Raw genomic sequence first — 21400 nt, 5'->3', positions numbered from 1 at the left:
CCGGTTTGTGGGCCTCCCAAAGGCATCTTTGGCTGGGTGCTGAGAGAACAGGAAGCTGGACTAGAAGGGTCTTTGGCCTGATCCTGCAGGGTACTTCTTACTTCTTATTATGGCAATACAGCACTCAACTGGACTAGATCTTACTCCTGCAGTGTTGACGGGACAGCATTCTTCAAAGCACGTGAGGGGAGCAGACTAGTTTAGAGGGTAAAGGGCAGGGGCTAACTCAGCCGGTTGAGCATGAGACTCTTAATCTCAAGGTTGTGGGTTCGAGTCCTGTGTTGGGCAAAAGATACCTGTGCTGCAGGGGGTGGGACTGGATGACCCTTGGGGACCCTTCCAACTCTATAATTCTATATGGCCCTCACAGCTCCAGCAGCTCCCCTCGTGCTGTGTCCACTGAGGTGCTATCTCACCCTGCCTATTGGTAGGGCCGCTCCTGACTCAACAGCCTGTGTCAGAGGCTGTACCATTTCAAGCTGCCTATGGGATGGGTCACATCACGGAATGTATCTGCAGCAATTCCTGCAGTAGAAATGTTAGCAAGTCCAGGAGAAGACCAGGCACCTGCAACGCTTCTCCTGCGACATCTCTTCTTCTATCTATAACGAGTGGGAAGGGTCAAGCATTCCTGCCCCCAGCGCTAATGCTGCCGCCATCGAATTCAGAAACCAGACAGCTGTATTAAAGTGAAAAAAGAGGGAAGCATGATGTAATTCACAGTAGTGTGCCTAGGTACCCCTGCCCGTACGGGCCAGTCGTGTCCGACTCTAGGGTTGCGTGCTCATCTCGCTCTAGAGGCCGTGAGCCGGCGCCGTCCGAAGACACTTCTGGGTCACGTGGCCAGCGTGATGAAGCTGCAGCTGGCGAGCCAGCACCAGCGCAGCACACGGAAACGCCGTTTATCTTCCCACTATAAAGCGGTCCCTATTTATCTACTTGCACTTAAGAGTGCTTTCGAACTGCTAGGTGGGCAGGAGCTGGGACTGAACGATGGGAGCTCACCCCGCCGTGGGGATTCGAACTGCCGACCATACGATCAGCAAGTCCTAGGCACTGAGGTTTTACCCACAGCGCCACCCGCGTCCCTAAGTGTGCCTAAGCTGTGCTTAAAAGGTTGCTATGCTTTGTCACTCCCCTTAGGCCTGGAGATGGAAGGAGACTCTCCATGCCTCTTTATCTGGCACTCAGGACTCTCCCCAGGGCACACCCCTCCCCAGCCACACTCCCTGCCCCCTCTGGTTTGCACCCAAGTGTTTTTGCCTGGCTGGAATGGGCCCTTGGACTCTTGAGAATGCTTCTTGCTTGCCAGGATGGAGGAGAGAAAATGTGTATAGAAACTAGCCTTCTGTGAAAAGGCACGTCCCCCCCACTGGCATGTGGCCCCCAGAAGTGAATGCAACCCTTTGGCTTGAAACAATTCCCTTGCCCCGCACTAGGAGCATGAAAGGAAGGGTGCGCATTTGTGCATGTGTGTGCAACAGCGATGCATCTCTCCCTTTTGAGTCAAACGACGTTTGAAATCCATTTATTGTGTTACCCCAAGAAAGCTATAAAAATAACACATTTCCCCGCCCCTCCCCCTCAAAGATATCATTACAATAAAAACGAAACGAAACCTCACAATTCATGACAAAGTTTAAACTCCACTTGTGTTTCTTGAGCCCATGTTAAGGTGAATCCCAAAAAGCTCGGGCACGCACACCTGAGGGGGGTCAGGCAGCCACCGGAAGGACGAGATGCAGAGGTTGCCGTATCAGACATCAGAAAGTTTACTGGCCATTTCCAGAACAAACCAATGTAGATGGATTGTTCTTTGCCCTGCTTCATCTGGGAAATACAACTGCATGAGAGACCTGTGCATGAAAGAGAAGGAATCCCCACCCATAGACGGGGCAATGGGGTCATGGTACTGGTTTGGACTCATGCACAAGGTATGGAGCCCATACCTTGTTGTCCATGCACTGAGTGTGGACCTCTGAGCATTAGCCAGTGGATATCTAACTTTGCCCCCAGTTATTCCAGAAGGGACTCTCGTTCAGCACCACTTGTTACAGCAGGGAAAATCGAGTCAAAATAATAATGAGGCATCATAGATGTCTATGGGCATAGGGAGCTGGGCCCCACACACCTCTCCATTAGGGCACTGCCTCACCAACTCCAGCCTAGATTCCTCCAAGCTTACCTGCCTTCTCACTCCTAGGTCTGCCGTTGTAGAACTCAGCACAGAGAAAGAGGAGGAGGACAAAAGTAGTTACAGTGGTACCTCGGGTTAAGTATTTAATTCATTTCGGAGGTCCGTTCTTAACCTGTTACAGATAGGTAGCCGTGTTGGTCTGCCATAGTCAAAACAAAAAAAAGTATTTTTGTTTTCTTTCTAAAAAAAAGCATTTTTGTATTCTTCAGATACACTGTGTATCTGAAGAAGTGTGCATGCACACGAAAGCTCATACAAAGAACTAACTTAGTTGGTCTTTAAGGTGCTACTGGAAGGAAAAAAATGTTTTCGTTCTTAACCTGAAACTGTTCTTAATCTGAAGCACCACTTTAGCTAATGGGGCCTGCTGCTGCTGCCGCGCCGCCAGAGCACGATTTTGGTTCTCAACCTGAAGCAAAGTTCTTAACCCGAGGTAATATTTCTGGGTTAGCAGAGTCTGTAACCTGAAGCGTATGTAACCTGAAGCATATGTAACCCGAGGTACCACTGTAGTTGGTTCTGCCTGTCATTGGCTCCAGAGCCACCTGCTTTCCAGTCTTAACAGGCACAAGCCCATCGCTGTGGATAGCCTGGGTTTTCATGCTATGTGGAAGCCTGTAAGTGCTGGCTTCTCTTGTCATATGTTCTTTCTCAATATGGGACAGGGAGGAAGGCAGGAAAAGAAAGAGAAGGGGAGGGAAAGAGAGATGCCAGTCCAGAGTTCCCTACAGTTATCTAGAGTGCCAACACCTTTCTTTCCCTTTTCGTGGTTTTGAATCTACCAGAGTAAGCTGTGGTTTTGGCAGGTGTATATAGGCCTAACTCTAGCTGAAGCCCAGGTAGGTCAACAACATGCACTCTCTCTGTGCATCCCGTGGGTCTCCGCTCTCCAGTATGGCTATGAATCAACAAAATATGATAGGCCTTTCTCCTGCAAACTGTGAACCTTGTATACCTCTAGGTACAAGTATACTTTACATGCATGTTTGTACACATTACTGTGCTGTGCTTCAGTCCTCGTATTGTTCCAGAAAGTGAGAATGAAGGCTCACCTTTGCATGCATACTAAACAAATGTACTCTCCCATCCCTGTTGCTGACTCCAGGATGCTTCCAGAGCTTCTGGATTTTTCCTTAAGCTGCTCATGACGTGTGCTCAACATTTTGAAATTTGCTAGTAACATAAGCATGCAGATGCACACGCACACTCACTCACACACAGATTAATTATATATAGTAATACTGCTCCGGGAAAGCATTTTTCTGACCACTGAAGATGTGAGAGAGTGGGGGAAAGAACAACATAAAGTGCTTTAACTCGCTGCTACTTCACAAGCACTATTGCATCTTGGCTGTTCCCAAAGTCTCAGCCCCTGCAGGACAAAAACACATGCACAGTTTTCAGACAGGATCTTTAACAAGGTGCAAATCTGGGTGCTCCCTAGAGATAGTCACTGCGTAGTGATGCAAAGTGGGTGAGAGAGAAAAGAAGGATTTTTTTGCTGCGTAATGAGTGACAGATCTGTAGCATTTTGGCTGTGCTAGTTCAGTGGCAGGGGCAGCTGATGTATGTGTCCTGCTTTACAGTGGGCAGTCCTCTGAAAGAGTCCTCTCTTGAAGGGATGGAAGTCCAGAAGAAGCCTATTGAAAAACTAAGAAACCCAAACCCAAATCAAAGCATTTCCCCTTGCCCTGCAAGGGGCTTTTAAACAAACAAACAAAATCACACAGTGTCACAAAAGGGGGCTCTAAAATTCTACCTGGATGCTGCAACAGGATGGATTAATTGCAAACTGTTCTTAGCAAAGACAAGAAAACAGAAACATACAATAGCAGAAGCATGTGAAACAAGGAAAGTCAATGTCAAAAATCCTGGTCAGAATCAAGAGGAAATTTCCAGAGGTACCGATTATATGTACCTGGGATAGAATGGGGAACCTCTGGCCTTCCAGGTATTGCTAGGCTACAGCTTGCATCGTCCCTGCCACTTAGCCGTGTTGGTTGGGGCTGATGGGAATTGGAATTGATAACAACATCTGGAGGGATTATAAGAGTACTGTGTCCAATTCTAGGCACCCGGGCTGGAGGGTAGAGGATGGCAATCAAGGGAATCAAGAATCTGATAACCAAGCCTTATGAGGAACCAAGTTCATCTAGTCCAGCTCTCTGCAATGCAGGAATATGTAGCTGTCCCTTATCAGGATCAAACCTGCAACCTTGGTGTCATCAACACCATGCTCTAACCAACTGAGCTATCCAGATGATTTATTTAACAAAATAAATCCTGTTCCCAAAGTGGCCAACCTGATGGAATGAGTTGCTTTAAAGCAAGGGTAACTAACCAGTTGTCCTTCCAGATGTTGTTGGACTACTACTCCCATTATCCCTAACCTTTGGCCATTCTACCTGGAGCTAGTGAGAGTTGGAGTCCAATGGCATTTGGAAGCTCCCTCCAAAACCTCTTACCTTTCTGGAGTCTATTGAAACGTGCTGCGACAAAAGAAGAAGAAGAAAATTTAAAGAAAAAGAAAGTTTCTTACAAAGCAAAATTTTGCACTCGAGCCAATAAAACACACACATTGCTGAATGCAACTCCTTATCACCTAAGCATGAATTTGTTCTGAAATCTAGGGAACATAACCCATCTATAGGGCTTCTAAGCAAGAAATAGCTAGCACCAAACTATATATCATTGTGTGTGTTTTTGTGTATGGAGAAGTGTAATGACAGAGAGCCCATTTCTCCCAAAGATGAAAACTATAGCCTTTTTGATGTTTTGCTTAGGAATCCATTACAAAGACCAAATAATGATTTGGATTTGATCAAGCAATAAACCTTTGACTCTAGAAACAGTTGTGGAATTGTTTTCCTTTCTTGGGTAGGGGAAGAACAATGCCATCTTTGCACCCCCTCAGAAGGGGGGAAAACCTTGTCCATCTGTGAACTCTTCACAATAGCTTACATAGAAAATAAACCTTACAACATCATGGCGAGTATACTGTATATACAACGTGTGTGTACAAAGTTGTCTTGCTAGGCAAAGCCTTCACCCAGCTAACACAGATATCCCTCAGGTTAATCAAATCATAAAGAGCCGCTTTTCTGTTCTGCAAAGTACTGTAGAAAAACAAACACTTTTTTTTTTGGCAGTCTGTTAAAGAAAAGAAGTCCTTAAGTGGTTTGGTTCCAGTTGGCCATGGAGACCTCCCACGATGTGCGACAGGTCAGACCCGTTCTCACTTAAAGGCTTGGAGACTTTTCTGACGAGGTGGAAGAGAATAGATAAAATGAGATACATGATATCCTTAAGGTACTTGATGCTGTGATACACACTTGACCCAGGTTTGCTACACAACCAAGTGCAACACAACACAGGGGTTTTTTAACCCAGTGCATGTCCTGCTGCTAAATGCAACTGCCAGATTAGCTACCCTTCGTGAAAAGGTACATCGCAAAGGACTGCATTTAAGCTCCAGAGCGCAACCGTCACGTCCTGCCCCAAGCTCTGAAAAAGAATACTTTTCGGTGGCTACCCGAAAGGCTCGTTCCACCTGGCTGTTGTGCCAAATACCTTTCAGGTCCAATTGTTCAGTTCCTTGCCCTTAATTCACCGGCTTCCGTGCGCCTCTCTAGAGACACTCAGTTGATTTCTCCCTCTGTGAATTCCTCTTTGATGGACTGTTTGCGGGACTTGCAGTCCGGGAGGTCAAAGCCGAAGTCCGCCCACTCATCGGCCCCACTGCGGTTCGGGATGGTGATGGTGTGACGGACACGGAAGTGAACGGCTTCCATGACACGTTGCCTCTGCAGCTCGCCGGACGTGCCGATGGAGATGGTGGAGGCATTGCTGCTGGAGCGGATGAGCTGCTGGGCTCCGTAGTCGTGGCCCTGCTTCAGTTCCTGGAGGCCCCTCCAGATAATCATCCGGTACTGCTCCGGGATCTTCAGTGCTCCAAGATCCTGCAGAGAAGGGTGTTTGGGAGATTGGGTTGACAAAAGGACTGTGTGAACTGTTAAGAATATAAGATAAGGTTACCAGAATCCAGGGACACTTTTCAACTTCAATGGATTTTGTGTGGGGTAAAAGGTAAAGGGGCCCCTGACCATTAGGTCCAGTTGTGGCCGACTCTGGGGTTGCAGCGCTCATCTCACTTTATTGGCCGAGGGAGCCAGCGTACAGCTTCATGTCACGTGGCCAGCATGACTAAGTCGCTTCTGGTGAACCAGAGCAGCGCATGGAAACACCATTTACCTTCCCGCTGGAGTGGTACCTATTTATCTACTTGCATTTTGACGTGCTTTCTAACTGCTAGGTTGGCAGGAGCAGGGACCGAGCAACGGGAGCTCACCCCATCGCGGGGATTCAAACCGCCGACCTTCTGATCGGCAAGTCCTAGGCTCTGTGGTTTAACCCACAGCACCACCCATGTCCCAACTTTGTATGGGGACTGATATGTAAATCTGGGGACTGTCGCCAGGAAATGGGGACGTCTGGTAACCTTAATATAAGAAAAGCCTGCTGGATCAGGCCGACAACCCATCTCGCCCAGCATCCTGTTCTCACAGAGGTCAACCAGATGCCTTTGGAAAGCCCACCAAGAGCACTCTTCCCTCCAGTATTTTCCAATAATTCGCATTCAGAAGCATTGCTGCCTCCACATAGCCATTGTGGCTCATAGCCATCAATATCCTTCTCTAGGGATTTGCCTCTTCCAGTCTTGATCTCTCTACCTCACGGCTACTATTTCAAGCTAAATAAATAATAAACAAATATGGAAGGCCCAAGTACTACACATTTAACAGTGCTCTGGCCCTCCATGTGTGATTCATGCAGGAGAGAATTTGGGGGAGGAAATGAGGAGACACAGAGGTCCAAACAAGCCTCACATTCTTCTCGGAGGACTTATTTACAACACAGCCAGTTTTAAGTCCCACTCATGAAAACAACCACGGATTCATGCGCAAGTGTTAATTTAGTTAAAACAGTAAGCACTGTAATACTCTATTACAGCTTTCCCTAACTTTGTGCCCTACAGATATTTTGGATTTATTTTGCAGGCAGTTGGAATACCACTGCCTCTCTTTTCTTGCTGATGTTGCGAGCCATTTTGTACCGGCACTCAGATAACTTTTATGAAGAAATGAGTATCAGCACCTCATGGGGTTTTTTTGAAAAAAAAAACAATGACAACAAAAAGAGTTGGAGCCCAAAATGTCTGGAGAGCATCAAGTTATGAAAGGCTTCTCTGTTGGGAGTTAGGTGTGGGCATAACTCAGGAAACATGGAAAGTTTTCATGCAAAAATGGGATCTTTCTTTTTAAAAAACAAACAAACAAACAAACACACGACGCTAAACTTTATGGGGTTAAGCAGCAAGCAGCTTTTGATTCCAGTCTAAGACTGTGCAACTGGCTCCGAGTGTTTGCGGAAGGAAAAGCCCTTATTCTGCGGGTTTTCTGTTCAGTGCTTGAAGCCCGGAGCGGAAAATGACATACAATGCATGGCACCAAAATACGGCATGGTGAAGACTTGGTTCTGCACAACATGTGGCATTTATTGGGCAGACATGTGTGTAGGGTTCCCTTAGAGCAGCCTTTTCCAGCCTGGAACCCGCCAGACATGACTGGACTCCAACTCCCATCCCAGCATGGCTGATCAGCAAGGATGATAGGAGAGCAGAAGGTTTGGGGAAGGTTGCTCAGGGGACAGTGGGTAGGGATACAGAACTCTGCCTAATTTCTGATCCATACCGCTTTCATATGTTTTTACCTATAATTCCCTTGCATCTGCCATTTTTAAAAAAAAACCCCCGCACAAAACCCATGCTTAACTGCATTTTTTCTCTCAGAACATGTGTTTAAATGTGTGCTTTTCTCAGAATATGTGTTTAAATATGTATCCTCTCAGAATATGTTTTCCTCACAGAATACACATTTAAGGTATTTTCTCTCACAACACAAATCTAAATGTCGGTTTTCTCTCAGAGCACATATTGAAATAGGCCTCCCCCCCCCATGTGTTTAAACGTGTATTCTTTTTCATATGTTTTTCATTCAAAATTCGTATTCAAATGTGCATTTTCCCTCAGAATACATTGTATTCTCTCTCAGAATATGTTTTCCTCACAGAATGCATATTTAAATGTGCATTTTTCTCAGAAGTTCTTGAATGTGTGTTCTTTCTCACAATGTGTTTTTTGCTCAGAATACATATTCAATTGTGCGTTTTCCCTCAGAATACGTTGTATTCTCCCTCAGAATATGTTTTTCTCACAGAATTAATATTTAAATGTGCATTTTCTCTCAGAATATGTATCAGAATGTTCATTTTTCTCAGAAGGTGCTTGAAGGTGTGTTCTTCCTCACAATGTGTTTTTTTTGCTCAGAATGCATATTCAGTTGTGCATTTCCCCTCAGAATACATTGTATTCTCTCTCAGAATATGTTTTTTCCTCAGAACACATATTCAAAGGCATATTTTCTCTCAGGATATATTTTTCTTTCAGATTACGGGTTCTAACACGTATTCACTCTCAGAATACATTTTTCTCTCAGGATACATATTTAAATGTGTGCTTTCCCTCTAGCTCAGTATCATCCTGCAAGCTCCCTATTGACTACACTGATGGGTTTCAGGTGGGGGACATTTTCTACCTGGAAGATACCTGGAGATTGAACAAGGGACCTTCTCATCAGATGTCAAACAAATAAATATTTGACTTTTAGAAGACATCTGAAGGCAGCCCTGTTCAATGAAGTTTTAAATGGTTAACATTTGATTGTGTTTTTAATCTTTTGTTGGGAGCCACCCAGAGTGGCTGGGGCAACCCAGTTAGATGGGTGGCATATAAATATTATTATTATTATTATTATTATTAGTAGTAGTAGTAGTAGTAGTAGTATACCAGCTTTTCCCATAAAAGAGACTCCATGTGGTTTACAGAGTAAATCTGGATTATTTTGAAAGTTGCATGAAGTTTTACATTAACTGTTCAGTGCTTGACAGAACTGACCACATTATTTCACCATTTTCAGCTATGTGCTCTTCATATTTTTAGAACAAAAATGCAACCGATGATTGTGTGGGAAAGTCACATTATGATGATGATGATGATGATGATGATGATGATGATGCATGCAAAGCAGATGTTCTACCACTGAGTTTTTGGCCTTTTCAACCATACCCGAGTACCCAAGGTTGTGGGGAAGGGTGCTCTAGGTAATTAGGCAATTGTCTTTATTGTTGAACTAATAGTATCATCAAGATATTTGTCCTTTGACAAGCATGCATTTCAGCTGCTTGAGATCCCTGGTCTCTCCCCCCCCCCCCCCGCAATCCCATCCCCAAAAACGTTGTTTTGAGAGTGACAGCCCCAAGAGAAACAGAGCGACAGATTTTCTCGGTATTTACCTCTAGAGTTAAGTTCTGCAGGTGGTAAAGAGTCTGTAACCCTTGTGAAGTGAAATAGTCAATGCAGTTTGAGCACCCCAAACCTGTTAAAAAACTGCAGAAGAAGAAAAAGAAAAAATATATAGATATATAATGGGGGGGAATAGAATAATGTCCTCAGGTACATTAAACTCTTATCAGTAAGGTAATTTAGGAATGGTAAAACAATGGACAAGCTTCTCATATCCTAGGATAGCTCCAATAACTGATAAGATATTTTGTAATATTGAGGGGAAATGGTTCCCATAACGCATCCCCTTCCCCCCTCCCCGGCTCCCATTTAATGCTGACAGAAATCAATTTTTAAGAATATGATGGGTTAATAGGGACAGCTATGGTAGGAAATGTGGCTTAAGGCAGGGGTAGCCAACGTGGCGCCCTTCAAATGTTGATGGACTACAACTTCCATCATCCATGACCTTTGGACCTGCTGGCCGGAGCTGGAGGGCAGTAACATCTAGGCCACATCCATACCAAACATTTAAAACTCTGTGATGCCACTTTAAACATATTGTTATCCCTTAGCTAAAGAAAACAAGTTGTGAATGGAGCGCTCGCCTTTCTCTCTCCCCCCCCCCCCAACAGAGCATTGCCTAAGCCAGAGCTTTCCAAACTGTGTGTCGCAACATGTTAGTGTGTCGGCTGAAGTGTTGTCGTGCGGTAAGTGCCTGTTTCTCTCATAAGGGGTTAGTTTAACCTCCGGTTTGCTAGCAAAACTGAACTACTGTTTCGCGAAATGATGCACGCCTAAAAAGTGTGCCCCCGACATAAAAAGTGTGCCGCTGACATGAAAAGTTTGGAAAGCTCTGGCCTAAGCAAACCAGTTTCTACAGAGGTTAGTGTGTGGTTAAACAAAAACAAAACCAGGCGTTGCTGAGTTGACCCATGCTGAGCCACCTCCTTCCTACCTGACAAGGTTTGGGTCTGGGTTGTAGGGCGGAGGGGGCGTGCAATGCGACCCCGAGACCATGGACTGCGAGGGGTGCCCGCCGTTCATTTCTCCATTGGACTGCATGGTGTGGCTGTTCAGCATTCCCGGCCCTGGGTTCAAGAAATGGCAGCAAACCAGCCTGGTGAGTTTGCAAAATACATTCCAGGTACAACCTTACACAACTGAGGGGCTGCCAACCCTTCGGGGCCAATGGGATCATAGAGAATGTTGAGAAAATGCCGCAAAATGGCTGCAGCGTAGCGCAAAATGGATGTCTTGGAGTGGGGCATAATAAAAAATGGCTACCCCATGCAAAAGATATGTATTTAGCGGGGACATTGTGTTGGCTCTAAAGTGTGTAAAGGTGGGCACACAGGCATCGACTGGCACCATGTGTATCACTGTTCCCCAGGTGCATGCTGCCAGGGAAGGGTGCTTAGGAGGACAGTCTCACAATACAATGGTGCATGTGTGTACTCAGAAATAAATCGCATTGAGTTCACTTGGGTTTACACCCAGGTAGGGATGTTTGAACATGCCTCAATCCATGCCAATATTCATTTGCCCTTTCACCTGGCAATTTTTGTTCTGCTGCAGTTGGGTCCTTTTGCACATGTCTGTGTTCCATCTAGTCACCCTCTGATGCAACAAGTATGTATTTTTAAATGGTGTGTGTGTGTAGCACATAACGCACGCACACAAAAACAGTCATCAACAGATATTCACAATCCTTCCTTGCATGTTCCCTTCCAAAGTTAATAAATTTCCCTCTTAGGATTTTTGCAGCCAAAACAACAAAGAGCCCAAAATGGCTTTGTGATGGGCCATTAGCCCATTCAAAGCCATCTATGGCTCCAAACCTATCTATGTTCACTCAGAAGTAAGTCCCGCTGAATTTAGTGGGGTTACCGCCAGGTAACTGGGATTGATTTTACAGCTCAGTGTAAGCTTGATGTCCTATCCCATTTTCCTCACTCAGGCATCAGGCAGAGACAGTTTAGCTGGTCAGTTACAAGTCAAGAATACATTGTGGGAAAGGAAAGGAATTTTAAATTTTATTTGTTTTTAAAACAGAGACTTAGGGTGGTAAAAAAACGGGCAACCAAGTCCAGATGGCATCGTCACTTCTTGGCTGTTGGAGGGGCTTCCCACCCATATCTGATAGCCATTATTTTACACTTGAATCCAGTTTGCTAGAACCTTGGGAGTTTTGTAAAAAAGAAAAAGGAACCACCAAGTAGCTCTCACAAGTTTGGGGAAGGGCTGTAGCTCAGTGGTAGAGTGTCTGCTTTGCATGAAGAACCCCACCAGAAGATCAATCCCTGGCTTCTCCAGGTAGAGCTGGGAATACCCCCTGAGTATGAAGCCCAGGAGAGCTGCTGCCAGTCAGTGTGGACAACAGTAAGCTAGATGATCCAATGCTTTGACTCAGCACAAAGCAGCTGTTTACACTTCCATATTCCCAAATCGCCCCATCTCGGTTCCAAAAGGAAGAGCGGGGCTTTCCGTTTTATTTAGAAAACTATATATCCCACCCTATACAGCCCTGAGAGGCTGGCTCAGGTAGCATGCAAGAAGCCCAAAATACAGGCACACTGAACTTGACTACAGGAAATGAAATGACAGGGTGTCTGTAGGGAACCAGGAAGATTCAGAGAAAGGGTGCTGCACAGACAATAAGAAAACATTCTTGGCCTTTTGCATTAGGTGCCTTGCCTTACCCATTGGCCCAAGGGTGGTCCCAGCGCCGGAGCTGTGCTGCTGGGGCTGCCCCACAAGCTGGTTGACGGACGGCAGCTTATTGATCCCTCCCGTGTGATGCTTGTTGATTGGCGAGAGAACTGGGCCATAGGAAGAAGGAGGCTGAAGGTGAGTCCTGTATGGGGAATGGAGTTTGGTGGTCAGGGGCAGGGATGAGTGGGAGGGTAGGAGAAGTTTGCTCCAGTACACATTTGTTTATTTATTTATTTATTTAATCGGTTTATTTAAACTTGCGCTCTCATGTGAACTGCCATCCTGCAATAGCTGGTGGACCAAAGTGTTAACCACCCTTGAAATATTTGAAATTTGCTGAATCGTTTTTGAAAACACAGAATCCTCTCTTCTGTAAAAATATAAACAAAGCGGCTTGCAACACAGAGAACACCACAGGTGGTGCCAGAGCGAATTAGAGGCAGACCCAACTAAATCTTGTTTTGTCCCCATCCTCCTCCAGCACCCTGTTCACCCTAATAGTGCTGCAAGTTGTTTTGGGGGAAGATTGGGGAAAGACAATTGGGGACTTACTGGCGTTGCAAGAGCTGCTGCTGTTGCTGGCGATAGGAGTCGACCAGCTGTTGTGGAACCAGCTCCACCAGCTCCAGGCTCTCCTTGATCTTCATCAGGATCTCAAAGTTCTCTCTGCCACGTACCTGAATCAAGGAGAACAGATGTGAGTTAGAATCAAAAGAATCGGAAGGGACCCGGGGGGGGGGGTGGTCATCCAATATAACCTTCCCCCTGTTCAGTGCAGGATCTGCAGCTGCGGCCTCTGCTTTCATCCCTCCAGCATAGCAGAGCCCACCACCTCTCAAGATGACTCTTGGTGTCCCTTGCAACTCAATAATTCTACGGTTCTATGATCACAGTTCAAATGTGCAATGGATCTTTTTTTGGGGGGGGGATGTTCATTGGGACCTTTTGCAGGCATCACAGGAGGCAGTGGTGAGTTCACTGGTGACTGTGCAAGCCACGTTGGAAAGCTGTGGTCTAGTTTATGTTAAAGCGTGCTAGAGTGGCTTGACACTTGTACAGCATTGCACATGCACACAAACACAAACCAGTCTCAGGTGCTACTCACAGGTACGTAATATGTCTCTTCTTCCCCATGCCTCCTTTTCTTCACTCCAGCTCCCAGTGCTGGAATACCTTGAGGACTTTGCTTGAAAGCTGGGTGAGGGGAGAGAAGGAAACTGCTCTTAGACAGGGCTTAATTTGAGCCAAGGTTGCGACAGCACAAAGGCATCTTGGGGAGAATGGCAGAGAATCTGCAGCTCAAGGTGGCGTAATGCATTGCTGCCTCAACGGTCCATCATGGCTATAGATAAGACTTCTCTGTGAATTTGTCTAACCTGCTTTTAAAGCCCCCCAAGCTGGTGGCCATTGCTGGCTCCTGTGGTTGCGAGTTCCACCGTTTAACCATTTGCAGCATGAAGAAGTACAGTGGTACCTCGGGTTAAGAACTTAATTTGTTCTAGAGGTCTGTTCTTTACCTGAAACTGTTCTTAACCTGAAGCACCACTTTAGCTAATGGGGCTTTCCGCCGCCACTGTTCTCATCCTGAAGCAAAGTTCTTAACCCAAGGTAATATTTCTGGGTTGGCGGAGTCTGTAACCTGAAGCGTATGTAACCTGAGGTACCACTGTACTTTCTTTTATCTCATGCAGCAATAGATAGGCAGCTTCCAGTGACCTGTCCGTGGTCCTGAAAGCCCTGTTCATACCTAGGATCCTACGGCCAATTAGCTTCAGTCATTTGGGTCATTTTAACTTTTGGTATATAGGAAGCTGCCTTATCCCAGACCAGTCCATATGCCCACCTCGCTCAGTATTGACTTCAATAACAAGCAGCAGATTGGGGGCAGCTGTCCTTTATTGAATGCTGCCCATGATCCACAACCCAAAGACTTACTCCGCTTATTTGGGTTGCCATTTTTCGCCACACTTTCATTCAGGGCCTGCTGCTCTCGGTAATGGTCCTCATCCGCTTTCCGGTCTCTGCCGGGACAAGCGCAGATTCGGCCTTCGAATGACCTCCTCCCCAAGACCTGTCCGCTGAGAAGCAAAGACAATGTCAATTCAGCAGACGTAAACCTCTATACCAACAGTGGGCTGCATCTAATGTTAATCCTACCCAGACAAGACCCACTGAAACCTATGGACATGACTACCTTGAGTCCATTAATTTCAGGGGGTCTGCTCTGAGCAGAACATAGTTGGATGCAACCCAGTGACCTTGTTTATAATTATTATAAGACTTGTTACTGTGATTAGCAGTAACATAAAAACATAAATACAGTGTAATGTCTTGTAACGTTAACACATTCATAAAAAAGGTGCAAGTCACAAAAATATTCAAAACAATCCCTCCCTAAAATAATGGCCGCGGAAAGCTTTAGCAGCAAAAACCATAATCTTCCTAGTTTATCAAAAGCTGGAAGTGGGGAAAGATACATTTTTACTTGGCATCAACAATATGTCAATGAAGGTGTTAGGTGGGGCTCACTGGGGAGAGTGTTCTGCAGTCTGGGAGCCACAACTGAAAAGGCCCTCTACCTCGCCATCCTCCACCAAGCCTCCCTCAAAGAAGGAACCCAGTGGAGGACCTCAGAAGAGATCTAAGGGTCTGGGTGGGTTCAGATCAGGAGATATTGAGGTCTCCTACGTGCTAAGCTGATACACTAAACCACTGTACTAGTTGTCAAATGGGAAGGGGATAACTTTGCATACTTTCCTGAGCTGCTGTGTGGTGGTAGCAGTGGGAAGCAGATGAATGATAATAAATGAGGAAGGTCCAAAGCATGACTCTGGGTGTGTTAGGGCCAAACTAGACATAACACAGGAGTTGGTGAATCCATCTCCTGCTGTTATTTCTTCAGTTAATAGCAATTAGAGGGAGGGATGACTTGGTGTGGGTAGTGGGGGATGGGATCCAACCCTTTCCCTCTTGCCCCTAATTCAAATTCTGCCAACACACACCCAGCATGGCCAATGGTCAGGGATTCACTGCCTTCCTACCCGTGGTTTAGCACATCAGAAGTAAGAACCATCACCTTGGGTTTGGCATGGAAACAATCGGAACTCAGTGCACTTGACATAAGGCCAGTCTAAAAAGTATGTGCCAGTAAGCAACCTGTTGGCTGCACTTTGCATGCATTTCCAAACTGTCTTCAAGGGAATACCCCCTATAGAGGCACTGCTCCAATCTTCACCTACCTTCCCAACCCAACCCAAATCAACCCCACTCATCTGACTGTCCATTGGGGAGTTGCATGTCCTCTTGCAGAGCTGGTGTTCACATGACTGACTCACTCTCTGGTCTCCAAGGTGATGATGATGAGGATGGGTCTCCTGTTCATTCCACCCACACAGCTGCTGTTGCACATGAAGTTGTAGAGGATGGTGGTGAATTCGGTACCCACCTGCCGAAGGAGAAAGAGGGGGAAGAAGGTGTGGTGAGCCATGTTTGGGATGTGCATAACATTATTATTATAGCTGGAGGTGGGTGGGGATCTGGCCCATTTGTTGGAAGACGACAGGGGGAAAGGTGAAGAGTAGAAGGGATCAGCTGGATGGGAATGGGTTTGAGGAAAAGGCATGGCTCAGCAGTACAGCATCTGCTATGCATGCAGATGGCCTCAGGTCCAATCTCTGGCATTTGCAGGTAAGGCAGTATGAAACCTTGGAGAGGCACTGCCAATCATTGTAGACAGTACTAATCTAAAAGAAGGTCTGTGCAAGGGCAGGATCCCAAATTCAGTCCAATTTCACAATTTCACAAACCAAACAGCCAATTCTTATTCTTCTTTAAGTCCCAAGTCTCCCAAAATTATTTGTGTGGAGGTCCAATATGCTGGCATGGTTTAAGAACATTTTAAATGATGGTTTTCGTCTACGTTTTTAGCAGTTCTCATTTTTATCTGTAAGCTGCCTTGAGTCCTGCCAGGGAAAAAGGCAGGGTAATTAATAATAATAATAATAATAATAATAATAATAATAATAATAATAGTTGTTGTTGTTTAGTCGTTTAGTCGTGTCCGACTCTTCGTGACCCCATGGACCAGAGCACGCCAGGCACTTCTGTCCTCCACTGCCTCCCACAGTTTGATCAAACTCATGCTGGTAGCTTCAAGAACACCATCCAACCATCTCATCTGTCGTCCCCTTCTCCTTGTGCCCTCCATCTTTCCCAACATCAGGGTCTTTTCCAGGGAGTCTTCTCTTCTCATGAGGTGGCCAAAGTATTGGAGCCTCAGCTTCACGATCTGTCCTTCCAGTGAGCACTCAGGGCTGATTTCCTTAAGAACGGATACGTTTGATCTTCTTGCAGTCCATGGGACTCTCAAGAGTCTCCTCCAGCACCATAATTCAAAAGCATCAATTCTTCGGCGATCAGCCTTCTTTATGGTCCAGCTCTCACTTCCATACATCACTACTGGGAAAACCATAGCTTTAACTATACGGACCTTTGTTGGCAAGGTGATGTCTCTGCTTTTTAAGATGTTGTCTAGGTTTGCCATCGCCTTTCTCCCAAGGAGCAGGCGTCTTTTAATTTCGTGACTGCTGTCACCATCTGCAGTGATCATGGAGTCCAAGAAACTAAAATCTCTTACTGCCTCCATTTCTTCCCCTTCTATTTGCCAGGAGGTGATGGGACCAGTGGCCATGATCTTCGTTTTTTTGATGTTGAGCTTCAGACCATATTTTGCGCTCTCCTCTTTCACCCTCAATAAAAGGTTCTTTAATTCCTCCTCACTTTCTGCCATCAAGGTTGTGTCATCTGCATATCTGAGGTTATTGATATTTCTTCCGGCTATCTTAATTCCGGCTTCGGATTCATCCAGCCTAGCCTTTCGCATGATGAATTCTGCATATAAGTTAAATAAGCAGGGAGACAATATACAGCCTTGTCGTACTCCTTTCCCAATTTTGAACCAATCAGTTGTTCCATATCCAGTTCAAACTGTAGCTTCTTGTCCCACATAGAGATTTCTTAGGAGACAGATGAGGTGATCAGGCACTAATAATAATAATAATAATAATAATAATAATAATAATAATAGGTTTAAAGTGACCCCATAAGCAAGCCTCCTTCCTCCACCAAAAAAACAAAAACAAAAACAGTTTAGAGGGTGAAATTTATAAGGGGAAAACCTTTGTTGTTGCTGCATCTATCATTAAACAAACAGGAGTCAGAATCCTTGCTGATCTATGAAAGATCATTCAGAACTCCACTAGTAAATCTTCTGCCCACCCCAATGTAGGTGACCTTTCAAGGTCTCAGACCTTTTCCTGAAGTGGAAAGCAGAGGCTTAGTGTGGTATAGTGGTTAGAGTGGCAGACAAGGACTCTGGAGACCCAGGTTCAAGTCTCACTCAGCCATGAAGCTTGCTGGATTTCCCTGGGCTAGTCACTATTTCTCAGCCTGACCTACCTCACAGGGTTGTTATAAATATAAGATGGGAAGGGGAGAACTACACATGCCACTTTGAGCTCTTTGGCATAGAAAGGCACGAATAAACAAAACGAAGCATTGCAAGCTGAGTGTGGAATCAAAGTTGCAGTAATGATGCCCAAAATTGAAGCATATTACATACTGGGTGCAGAATCAGAGTTGCAATAATTCTGCCCAACAGTAGGGGGAGATCCAAGCCTTCCTATAAGCAGTCTTCATTTTTCCTTCTGGGCTTCCCCCTAAAACTCTCCTGCATTTCTCCTCCTTCGAGATGCTGCAATGTATGTGAGTTTAGAGCAGTAGAAGATGGGCATATCCTTTAAAGAGCAAGGAGCTACAGAGGATGCAGAGGATGCAGAGCACACCTGGTAGGTGTTCCCATCCTGAATGCACATGCAGACAACATTTGGTTTTTCTTCCTGGGGTTTGCAAACATTGGTGGTACATATGCCATACCCCCAGATCCCTAGTTCAATAAATGCAGAAGGAAGGTAAGGCGAAAGTTAGGAGGCTGCTTTGCACTGAGTGAAACCAGTGGTCCAGCTAGATCAGGATTGCCTATGCTGACTGCCAGTGGTTTTCCAAGATTTCAGACACAGGAACATTCCCAGCCCTACCTGGAGATACCTGGGACCTTCTGCATGCACAACAGATGCTCTGCAACTTAGCTGCAGCCCTTCATTATGCTAAGACAGGCTATTGATCCATCTAGCTCAGTACAGTCTCCACTGGCTGGCAGCAGGTCTTGAGAGTTTCAGGCAGGGGACATTTCCAGGAGATGCTGAGAATTAAACCTGGAACCTCCTGCAGGCAAAGCAGCTTCTCTACCACTGAGTTGTGCGGTCTCTTCCATTAAAGTGAAAGTAAGATTCTAGTCCTCATGGTTCCAGATGAGGAGCTGTTAAAGAAGCTGCATTGTATCTAGTCAGACCATCGGTCCAACTAGCTTATCTTTCAGAAGGGATTGAACCTGGTTCCATCTGCATGCAAAATAAATGCTCTGCCACTGAGCTACAACCTCTGTGGTGGATTAAGACTGGGCAATGCTCACGCGTAGCTGCTTTTCCTTCAGAATAAAACCCGGCCAGCTTAGGACTTCCGGGGTGGCGCCATCGGCAATGGCGGACTCCCTCTGAACTGGAGGGACCAGCTCCGCGCAAAATGAGTCTTTTCCGCTACGGCGAAGCGGGGACCCTTTAAAAAATCACAGGCGGATGAAGCCTGTGACCATGGGACTCGGTGGGCACCTTTAGCACCCCCCCAACCCGCAAAGGAACACATTAACGGGCTCCGAAGCGAAGAGGGGGAAGTGGCGCGGTGCTGTGAGTCTACTGCTTTTTCCGTGGAGCGAAGCCGCATAGCCGTTGCCGGAGAGTGCTGCCTTTTTCCTGGGACAATTTGGCATCTAAAGAATCACCCGTGAGTACTTAAAACTTGAACAATTGGACTTTAAAATAAGGACTGGCCAGTAGAGAGGAATTGGACTTAAAATTTACTTCAATTTGGTACTGAAACGGGAAGGTCTAAACAGGAAGTCAGCCTTCCGTTTCTTTGTAGTCAGAATAAAGCAAAGACAACGTAAACTAGAGCTTAGAAAATTACTTTTAAAGGATTGGCTTTCATCATTTAAAATCGTGGAACCCCCCTTCGGTAGCAGGAGAAGAAGGGGGATCTCTTTGTGGACTGTTTAAACCTGCAGAAGTGAGTTTAAAGTAAAGTAACTTTCCACCATCCTGATCCTGGAGCGGAGTGTCAGGACTGACGTTTGAAGCTCATTGACCAGAGACAAATGTTTTTGACAGACAGCTAAAAGAAAAGTAACACAGTGACTCCATTGTTTCCTTTCGTATTTCAAAGGAACAAATATTGGCTGAATATCTTAAAAAAGAAACTTTGTTGCTATTGTTCTTAAAAGAAAGAATAAACAGAAGTTTTCCCCCTAGAGGGAGACTGTGAAATTGTAACCAATTTCAGGAGCTTGCAGCTGTTACAGATTACAATCGTGGGAAAGGACTTGTGACCTTGTAGGACAATGTTTTCAGAAGCTCTGCTGGGTGCTTTCTGTAAAATAAATGCCCTATTGGATCAGTTAAGCCAGAAGACGGATTTGATGACTAATGCGGCCAGAAATTTTGAACAGGCAGTAGGAAACTACATGGAGCCTACCCAGGAACTAAAACAGGAGTGTGCTATGACAGCACAGATGAGAGAAGAGGATACTGCTGAATCCTGGGTGCCAGAAATGGAGTGAGTTGCGGCCCTGCAGGATCATGAGCCTTTGGATTTGATAAATGAACTTGGAAAAAACCAGATTTGGAAAGATAAAGTTTGGTTTGGTTTGGAAATGGGGGGTTGGACTGACCCTCCCATGCAGGGATGTTTGGACTTTCTGAGTCTGGTAATGGGCCATCAGATGTTTGGAGCTGTGGGGGCTCTTAATTTGGGAGGGAATCTGAAACAGATGTTTAAATATCACATGGAGTTTAGTCTGGACTATGGAAATGGGGCTGATCTGCTGAAAAGGGTCAAAAACATTACTAAGCTGGAGTTCCCACAAGTGAAAGGAAAATATGAAGAAGAGTCGCGGAAGGGACATGGAAGAGACTTGAGGGCCTCGGATATAAGGATACCAGGTTAATGCGCTAGATTAATGGGACAAAAAGGACTGACAAAATCCGGGACCAGGAGGAAGGGACGCTGGATGAAGATTGGATTGTTTTACTTTTTTTTTCTTTTATCATTAGGACTGTTTTAAAATAATTGATGAATGTTAGAAAAATGTTGAAATGGAACTACTTGGTTCTAGTAAAAATGTTTAAAGAATTAGGTTAATGATATGGTTATGAGAAGTTGGTAAAAATAAGATTTAAGTTTTAAGTTTTAAGGTTTGCTATAAGACAAGATGAAAATAGATTAAGATAATGTAAGGACAAAATATTATGCACTATGGAAAGGATTTGCTGTGATAATTATTAACCAGGATACAAGAAAGGGGAGGAGGAGGAGGTCAAAGAAAGAAGGTAATGAAAGTTAAAAATTTGAGAATGATGGATGTATTTTTTTCTTTCTATTTTTCTGTTTTGTCTTTTTTCTGTTTTTTCTTTTTTATAATTTTAAAAAATCTTTAATAAATATTATTTTTTAAAAAACAACAACAACAGAATAAAACCTGGCCAGCTTAAATACTGCTTCGTCCCTGCTGCCTTTTAAGGCATATTTAACATGCTTGGCCCTTAGAAGTGGAGAAACCTGATTCCTCTTCCTTTCCCACACAGTGGGAGGCTGCACTCTGTGCAGCAGGAGTGGGGAACCTCAGTCCCAAGAGCTGGATGTGGCCCTCAAGGGTCTTTCTATATGGCCCTTGAGACTCTTCTCAGGCAACGCCCTTTCCCCTATCCTCACACAATAGCTCTCAATGGCCCTGTTCTGCCCTCCTTCTTGACTGTGATCATAGGAGCCAACTCCTAGGGGCCAAAGGGTCTTCTGTCCCCCCCCCATAAAATATTTGAGGGCCTCCCCCCAAGTTGATAGGCATTGCCATTCAAATAGTGCACTGCACCACATCATGTGATCAATTATGCAGAGTGGGGCTTCCCTGGGCCCCTCCAATA

The 21400-nt window shown here is 45.3% G+C and overlaps 1 protein-coding gene and 1 long non-coding RNA gene across 4 annotated transcripts in view; both read right to left on the bottom strand.

The window, feature by feature from the left end:
• Positions 1-1512: 1512 nt before the first annotated feature.
• LOC310769585 overlaps positions 1513-21400 on the bottom strand; it is a 276754-nt gene continuing 256866 nt past the window's right edge. Inside the window, exon 2 of the long non-coding RNA XR_014551706.1 lies at positions 1513-2266. This is a non-coding gene — a long non-coding RNA (uncharacterized lncRNA). The remainder of the gene's footprint in view (positions 2267-21400) is intronic.
• Positions 1513-21400, bottom strand: part of TP73 (tumor protein p73) — an 87783-nt gene continuing 67895 nt past the window's right edge. For 2 of the 3 annotated variants that reach the window (XM_083628707.1, XM_083628708.1), the window contains 9 exons: positions 15647-15756; positions 14247-14389; positions 13417-13505; positions 12864-12988; positions 12299-12453; positions 10555-10687; positions 9608-9701; positions 2518-6156; positions 1513-2309 (listed from right to left, as the gene is read on the bottom strand). In XM_083628707.1, coding sequence (XP_083484833.1) covers positions 5836-6156; positions 9608-9701; positions 10555-10687; positions 12299-12453; positions 12864-12988; positions 13417-13505; positions 14247-14389; positions 15647-15756 — 1170 coding nt within the window. In that variant the 3' untranslated portion in view covers positions 1513-2309; positions 2518-5835. The remainder of the gene's footprint in view (positions 2310-2517; positions 6157-9607; positions 9702-10554; positions 10688-12298; positions 12454-12863; positions 12989-13416; positions 13506-14246; positions 14390-15646; positions 15757-21400) is intronic. The other variant, XM_083628709.1, reaches the window with a different exon arrangement.

The sequence above is a fragment of the Podarcis filfolensis genome, assembly GCF_964270895.1.
Source record: "Podarcis filfolensis genome assembly, chromosome: 8".
Lineage (NCBI taxonomy): Eukaryota > Metazoa > Chordata > Lepidosauria > Squamata > Lacertidae > Podarcis > Podarcis filfolensis.
The sequence above is the reverse complement of the archived record's forward strand: the minus strand, read 5'-3'. Positions and strand labels throughout refer to the sequence as shown.